This window comes from Ornithodoros turicata, chromosome 7 (genome assembly GCF_037126465.1).
Source record: "Ornithodoros turicata isolate Travis chromosome 7, ASM3712646v1, whole genome shotgun sequence".
Taxonomy (NCBI): Eukaryota; Metazoa; Arthropoda; class Arachnida; order Ixodida; family Argasidae; genus Ornithodoros; species Ornithodoros turicata.
Genome location: NC_088207.1, coordinates 13,705,480 through 13,712,931, shown reverse-complemented (window position 1 = coordinate 13,712,931; position 7,452 = coordinate 13,705,480). Strand labels below are relative to the sequence as shown.

Here is a 7,452-nt window from a genome sequence, read left to right as displayed (position 1 = left end):
AATACCGGCTGCTGGCAGAGTAGAAAGCGTAGGTCAAGGGCTTGTGGTCGGTTAGGATGGAGAAATCGCTACCTTCCAGGAAAAAACGGAAATGCCTGGTCGCGAGGTATGCGGCCAGCAACTCTCGGCCAAAAGTGCTGTAGCGCTGCTCGGTAGGTTTGAGGGCTTTGGAGAAGAAGGCTATGGGGCGCCATGCTGTGCCAATCCGCTGCTGCAACACCGCGCCGAGGGCTATACCAGAGGCGTCAACCATGCTAGTCGGCGGGCCGTGCCGGGGATGGCAAAGCAGAGAGCAATCGACGAGATCGACCATGATCTTGAGGAAACTCGATTCGGCGTCAGAATTCCACAGCAACCCACGTGATCCCCCCACAACCCACAAAATCCCACGTGAAATGGGGGGTCAGTTCCATTCGATGGAATACGTGACAAGATCAGAGCCAGATCTTGAGAGTATGCCGGATTCCTCTCTGGAAAAGGGTGAACACGACATTCGCTGCACGACCAATCAGAGCACGGCCTTGAGAATGCATGTCCTTCTGCACCGTTTCCGGTTTGTCGCCAAAACGACATCCGGTTCCGCAGCAAACACGGTCTGCGCCAACCGCTGCGGCGGCTGATACTGTTATCGCTTCTGATTGGAGGACGGAGAGGACCGTATACGCCTTTTTATGGCAATTCAAATTGCCACAAAGAGGCGTGCGCGTCCCATTTTCAACAAATCAAGAAAGTGAAAGCTATCATTCTGCGTGGTGGCTGGTTCCGAGAGCCCGTAGTCGCGGAAGGACCGGAAGTCTTCTTGGCGCCGAAAGTTGTGATGCGGCCTTGTTTATGTTTACACGAGAATGTATAGCGATGCCACGGCGATTCGAGCGTCTGGACAGCTGCTTTCTCCTCTGATCAACGATTTCAGAGTTCAGTTCGGGAGATTCTCTTTTCCGACAATCAGCTTTGCTGACACTTATACTGTTCATAATTGTCACAAAAAAGGCGTACGCCTCCCGTTTTCAACAAATCAGGGCAGATAACGATATCATTCGAGATGATGGTTGGCTTGGAGCGATGAAGTTCATTTCAGAAGAGTGTAGGGTACCCTAGTCAGACAGCAAACCTAAGCCCGTTAGCGGAACGGCCGTTACTTCACCTGGAGTCCAACCATAATTTCGAATGACATCGTTCTCTGCCCTGATTTGTTGAAAATGGGAGGCGTATACCTTTTTTGCGACAATTGTGCCGTTCGTAAGTGCCGCAAAAAAGGCGTACGCCTCCCGTTTTCAACAAATCAGGGCAGAGAACGATGTCGTTCGAACTGATGGTTGGACTCCAGGTGAAGTAACCGCCGTTCCGCTAACGGGCTTAGGTCTGCCGTCTGACTAGTGTATAAGAAGCAGCCTCTAAAACGAGGCTCGCTAAGCTTTGTGACGTCACTCGTGTGACATTTTTATGCACCGTATCAATCGCCGTCGTAAAATAAAAAGAACTCGGTAGCCTGGAGGTCGTCATTATGATTTCGACATGCCCTTAGCGACAAAATACTCTTACCCGGAAACCACAATTAATAACTACATCTCATGCCAGTTTCGCAGGTGCACAACAAGATCGATGTCGATTTCTTGCAATCAGAACGCCTGTTAACGCCACGTGCAATATATTTGACGGAAACATTTGGTATTTCACAATTGAAACCCTGGTCAATCAAAGTCCAAATGAAACACCTTATCATAGACAAGTGCAGTTGTTTTGATTCTTTACCAAGTTTTAAATTGATTGGTGTTTTCACGGCGCATTTAGCAACTCGTTTCCAGGTCTTTCAGATTTTCTCGGAAAATATCGAATACAATGAATTCTCTAGGTTAACATAAACTATCAAAAACGAACAAAAACGATATAACCAGGCCGTGAGGGTCGCACTAATGAACAGTATAGTTCCCCTGGGATCGGTGTGAGATGAGGGCTGCTATTCTACTGTGTGTCGCTCTGCTGATTGTATATCAGAGTAAGTGCATAATTCTTCTGAATGGGTGAATCAGAAGAAGTAAGCTTAACAACATTCCGTGATTAGCGGGAAATATATTACAGCTGAAGCACGGTCCACGATGAAGTGTCCACGGCTGTGGCCATCGACTCAGGTACGGCTTTTCCTTCCCATTAATTTATTCATTATACCCCGCTATTTATACGTTCATTCTATACTGAGAGTTAAAGCACAACAGGAAGGCAGAGACAGACAAAATAGACGAACACACGCGCTACTTCCAACACTGTTTATTGAAGAAACGCTGCCTTATATTCATCTACGAGAGAGGGGTGTAAGACTGAAGAAAAGCTAGTTCCTAAATTACTTGCTTCCTATCCCACGCTTCCTATCCTCAAAGATCAAGCAGAGAGATTAGCCCTTCCTTCTACAGGGTGTCCAGAGAAAATCCCGCGGCTGAATAATTCGTGAACAGGTGACGCTATCGAAGAAATTTCTTTTTGGTAAAGACCCTTGGGACATCGACCATGAATTGCGTAGTGAGCGGCTCATTTGCATTCGCTCACTAATTAGATAAACATCTGAACTTTTAACTTTTACTTCGCACGCTTACGGAACCTCTGTTTTACGCATTGGGACCTTCAGCGAAAGATATTGCAAGCAAAAAACCGCATCGACACTTAGTGATTTTTTTCGAGTAATTAGTCGGTTTCGGTTTACATATTTCTTGCGCAGAGCAGTGCATCAATGCCCTCTTTAGATCAGCTATCCGGCTGTCAATTTCGTGTTCATCCGCCTGGTTGACACACGGGGTTGACGGAAGATTATATATACATGTACGTACAACTGTAAGACTGTATACCTATACATGTACATGGCAAATGGCGATTACGCGTCGGAACTGAGGGGCACGACAAGCGAGAAGCGATACAGTGTCCAGGTCAATGGAAGCGATAAAGAGAGACCCTTGAAATAGGGATCCCTTTATGAGTTACATCTGAATCTGCCGAATCCCAGTTCGCGGAATGCAGTTAAACAGAATATATGTGAGGATGAGGGTCAACCCCTTTCGGCAAGCTGGGAAACGATAGAGCTTTTCGGCGAGTTGCGTGTGCCGGAAAATTACCTGAATTGGAAAGGGACGAGAGGAGACATCTTGCAAGATGAGGGAATATCCAATGGTTAGTTGTGAATCATCACTCGGTGAACTATAGCCGGCGAACTATAAATGATGATGAAAGATGACACACGCGCATGGCACGCTGCAATAGCTGGCTATGAAATTCGACTAGGAACCCTAGCGAGAGCACGCGCAAACGTGATCTCAGGGACGACAAGTTTATCTACAGCAACAGTAGCAAAGCGGGTCGTCTGCGTATCAAACTTCTCAACGCTGTCTCTTGTTTCTGTGTGATATTTTTACGTTTCCTGGTCTGAGGGTTTTTCATATTTTATCCTTGCTCGCATGTTTTCTTACCGTTCTTGCATTAACACTATGTGTGTTGTTTTGCAATTTGATTATTCAGAGTTTAAAAAAATATCGTTTGGTACAACACGTTCAGAGGTCAATGGATTAAGTCTATCTCCCCGCCTTCAATACATTCGGCGCGTTGGGGTTCGGCAGATTGGGAAAAAACGCCCTCTTTGAGAATCGGTCTGACAACACACTGTTAGAACAGAACTTCACCACACAGCACGCTCCTAGCCAACCATCATTCCGAATGATATCATTCTGTGCATTGATTTGTTGAAAATGGGAGGAGGCGTTTAACTGGGACATATTATCTTGTCCCAGATAGGCGCCTCCTCTCTGTTTTGAACAAATCATGAGAATGATATCATTCGGTATGATACACTCTTAAAAATGAACTTCACCGCATAGCACGCTCTTAGCCAACCATTATCTCGAATGATATCGCTATGTTCCCTGATTTGTTCAAAGCGGTAGGCGTACGCCTTTTCTGTGACACTTATGCGGTTCATAATTGTCACAAAAATGGCGTACGCCTCCCGTTTTCAACAAATCAAGGCAGATAACGATATTATTCGAGATGATGGTTGGTTAGGAGCGTGCTATGCGGTGAAGTTCCTTTTTAAGAGTGTAGTTGGCTAGGAGCGTACTATTGGTGAAGTTCTGTTTTAACAGCGAGGCCAACAACGGCAAGCCGGTTTACGCCACCACCACCACCTGTTTTAACAGTGCACTTTAAGATGTTATCAGAGAGGTGACACCAATTCTTATTTGTATCTCTTCAACGTATATGTATTTTGATATGCATCTCGCCAGTACGTAAGTGGGGTATTTTGTTACGAACTTCCGACTCAGAAGGTGTGAGCAAGTATGAGTCTAGCTTGTCCTCTACGGAAGCGCATGTGGTATAGGTTAAATGAGAACAACCCGCTCAGACAAAGTGTGTTGTGCTCGTTGACTGGCATCAGACACTTCCCATAAAGACTGCATGTGAAAGTACCCGTTATTATATATCTTTACTCGTTGATTCGTAATATCCCAACAGACACGATGCACATACCGATGCAGGACCCACATTACTTACAGAGAAAAGGAAGACGACGGATACCCGTGCCTGGTAAGCGACACGTTTTACCGGAGTATTACTGTAGTATTGCTAAAAACCACTGCACGGTTCGCTTCATACGCGAATAGTAGCAAATATTCCGTTTGAAATATTGCGCCGAAAAACATCTTTTTTTTTGCGTTACTTATAGGTGAAACGGCTAGCGACGTGTTTGCCTTTTGTTACCACGCACGTCTTGTCTACCTACATAGGTGTTCCCGAGATTGTTTTCCAAGGGGGGGGGGGGGGGGCAGAGCGTGCAACCCCTTCACCTCTTTCCCTTGAGTCGGACGTTGCGGATTGTGCTGGTGTTAGAGGTTCATATTACTTGCGACATAGGAGAAAAATCAGGACGTCCTACGAACAAAGTGTGTATAATTTTGACAAGTGACCTTGAGGCTCCAGAGGGTGGGGCTCTCCTTCCCCCCACCGTCCACTTGCTCCCTCTCGGTACGCCCATAACTACCTAGACTATGGTGAGCTAGCTCATCATACTACAGGTTTTCCCGTCCATTTTAGTCCAAGTGCCATCTGAATTAGTCCAGGTGCCATCTGAAATAATCCAAGCGCCATTGAATTTAATGCGGGTGCCATCTGAATTAATTCGTGGTGTTTTTAAGCACTACAACCGTGTGTTCACACGAGGGACATCTTTGAAGGGTATTTTAGTGGAAGAAAAAGTTTAAAAGAACTGCTGATATGACTGAAGTTGTCCCGTGTCTTATGTGGAACATTCGCATGACGCTGAGATATTGGGAGTTGGAGCGGAAGTATAGCAGACGACACAACTGGTGCTGTCGTCTGCTACAGAATATCTTCTTTCTGAACTGCAGGATATTCCACACGGTTAGAAGAACACGAAAACCATCACTCACATAGCAGACGACACCACTGGTGCTGTCGCCTGTTACAGAATATCTTCTGACTGAACCGCAGGATGTTCCGCGTGGTTAGCAGAACGTGAAAAGATATGGTGCTCATAGCAGACGACACCAGTGGAATATCTTGTGACTCTGCCGCAGGATATTCCACTGCACGAAACGGGAGGTGTACGCCTTTTTTGTGACACTTATGCTGTTCATAACTGTCACAGAAGAGGCGTACGCCTCCCGTTTCCAACAAATCAGGGCAGGTAACGATATCATTCGAGATAATGGTTGGCTAGGAGCGTGCTATGCGGTGAAGTTCATTTTTAAGAGTCTAATGCATAGAGCTAATGTACACTCTTAAAACTGAACAAGCTCCTACACTCTTAGAAATGAACTTCACCGCATAGCACGCTCCTAGCCAACCATGATCTCGAAAGATATCGTTATCTTCCCTGATTTGTTGAAAACGGTAGGCGTACGCCTTTTTTGTGACAATTATGAACAGCAACTGGAAGAAACTTTCGTAACGGTGCAGTGTTCGGGTATAGTGCCACCGAAGAACAACCTTTTATTCTATGAAGTGTCGCCAAGGTTTCCACAGTGGCTTATTTGCCTTGTACTCAAGTGCATTGGACTTACTGCCAGCATTAAATTACAAAGTATAGCAGAGGTAGACAGAGCCGGAGCAAGCGGCCACGGTCGCCCTAGCATGCGCATTGCTCATACATATAGGCTGAATTTCGTAGCAAACAATGTAAATCGGAATACAAATCCAAATCTATGAGAAAAACCGTGATTCAATCCAAAAGTCAAATCTACCAGTCTCTGTTGTGGATTTAAATCTGGGTTTGAAGAAAATCCGGGATTTCAAATTCCCAACACTGGTTCCCACATATAGCGCTAAAAAACAGCGCTCGAAACCTTCCGCTGTTTTTCTGTTTTCCTTTCTCACATACAACCGAGCACGTATCGCCTGCTCAGGTCACGGAAAATCTCGTTGCGACGTGATGCACCGGTACTACCTTCATTGTTTGCTGTATACGCGTCAGGTATCCCCAGCAGCATTGCGGATGGCACTTTTGATGCTGTGATTGTCATGCGTTGCCAGAGAAACTCGTGGCCATTTTCACGTCGTTGTCGCGCCGCCTTTCCGCTTTGCTGCTTCGAGTGGCTGCAAGAAAAATAAAGCCACTTCCGCGACGTCACCACTAAAAGAAGCTCCCGATTGGTTAACGCAGACTTAACGCTGAAAGTAGTGCTTGAAAGCTTGACGGGGGCTCTACTTCCACAAGCGCTGTTTTATGGCGGCTTGCTGCTCTGAGAGGAGGAAGACATAGCGCTGTTTTATAGCGCTGTGTAGCAAATCGTTTTGTGTGAGAACAGGCCTGAAGTGTACATACAGGGCGTTTTTTTCATCCTTCTCAGATTTTTATATAAAATCTATGAGAGCAGCATAGACACCATTTTTTTTAAAGAGAGTGTACTATGGATGACAAATTAACAAAAATTCATGAATGAATTAGGGGCTTTCGGGCAAAAGCGAGAGGGCAGAATGAGAGACAATCCTCGTTGAAAGCCATCCTGATAACCCGCGTTATCCCGCATTTATGACACACATATTTGAAGGCTTCCTACTTGCATTAATACGTCTTTCCATCTTCACAGACCAAACGTTTGAGGCGAGGCAAATGTCTTAATGGGAAGTGCTTGTCGAGCAAAGCATTTGAAGCAGCAGCGGCAACAACAAGAACAGCAACAACAACACCCGCAACAATCACAGCTGAATCATGTGTGTAAATAAAATCTTATACTGGCACTGAGATTGTCATTACTGATTCAGAGATTTGCATTGAGATTGTCTTTATTTCGTATTTCCAGAAATTTTTGCGATTTGACAAATATGTAATATAGACTAATACGGCTGGCGTCGAACAATGCTATGGACTGAAGCCCACAAAAATTTTGTGGGTACTGATAGCAACACTGATAGGTCAGGGTGATAGGATACTGATAGGATAGCAACAAACGACTG

The 7,452-nt window shown here is 45.5% G+C and overlaps 1 protein-coding gene across 1 annotated transcript; it reads left to right on the top strand.

Moving 5' to 3' along the window:
• The first annotated feature begins 1,931 nt into the window (after positions 1-1,931).
• Positions 1,932-7,229, top strand: LOC135399558 (uncharacterized). Its single transcript, XM_064631296.1, has 4 exons — positions 1,932-1,996; positions 2,080-2,129; positions 4,492-4,563; positions 7,086-7,229. Exons 1-4 carry the CDS (start codon positions 1,948-1,950, stop codon positions 7,215-7,217), a joined length of 303 nt encoding a protein of 100 aa, XP_064487366.1. The 5' UTR covers positions 1,932-1,947; the 3' UTR covers positions 7,218-7,229.
• The last annotated feature ends 223 nt before the right edge of the window (positions 7,230-7,452 follow it).

Excerpts from the sequence above, each read along its gene's own strand:
- LOC135399558 (XM_064631296.1), top strand. The coding sequence starts at position 1,948 with ATGAGGGCTGCTATTCTACTGTGTGTCGCTCTGCTGATTGTATATCAG. Across the intron at positions 1,997-2,079 it reads TCTGCTGATTGTATATCAGA|CTGAAGCACGGTCCACGATG; the intron begins GTAAGTGCATAA and ends AATATATTACAG. Across the intron at positions 2,130-4,491 it reads GGCTGTGGCCATCGACTCAG|ACACGATGCACATACCGATG; the intron begins GTACGGCTTTTC and ends ATATCCCAACAG.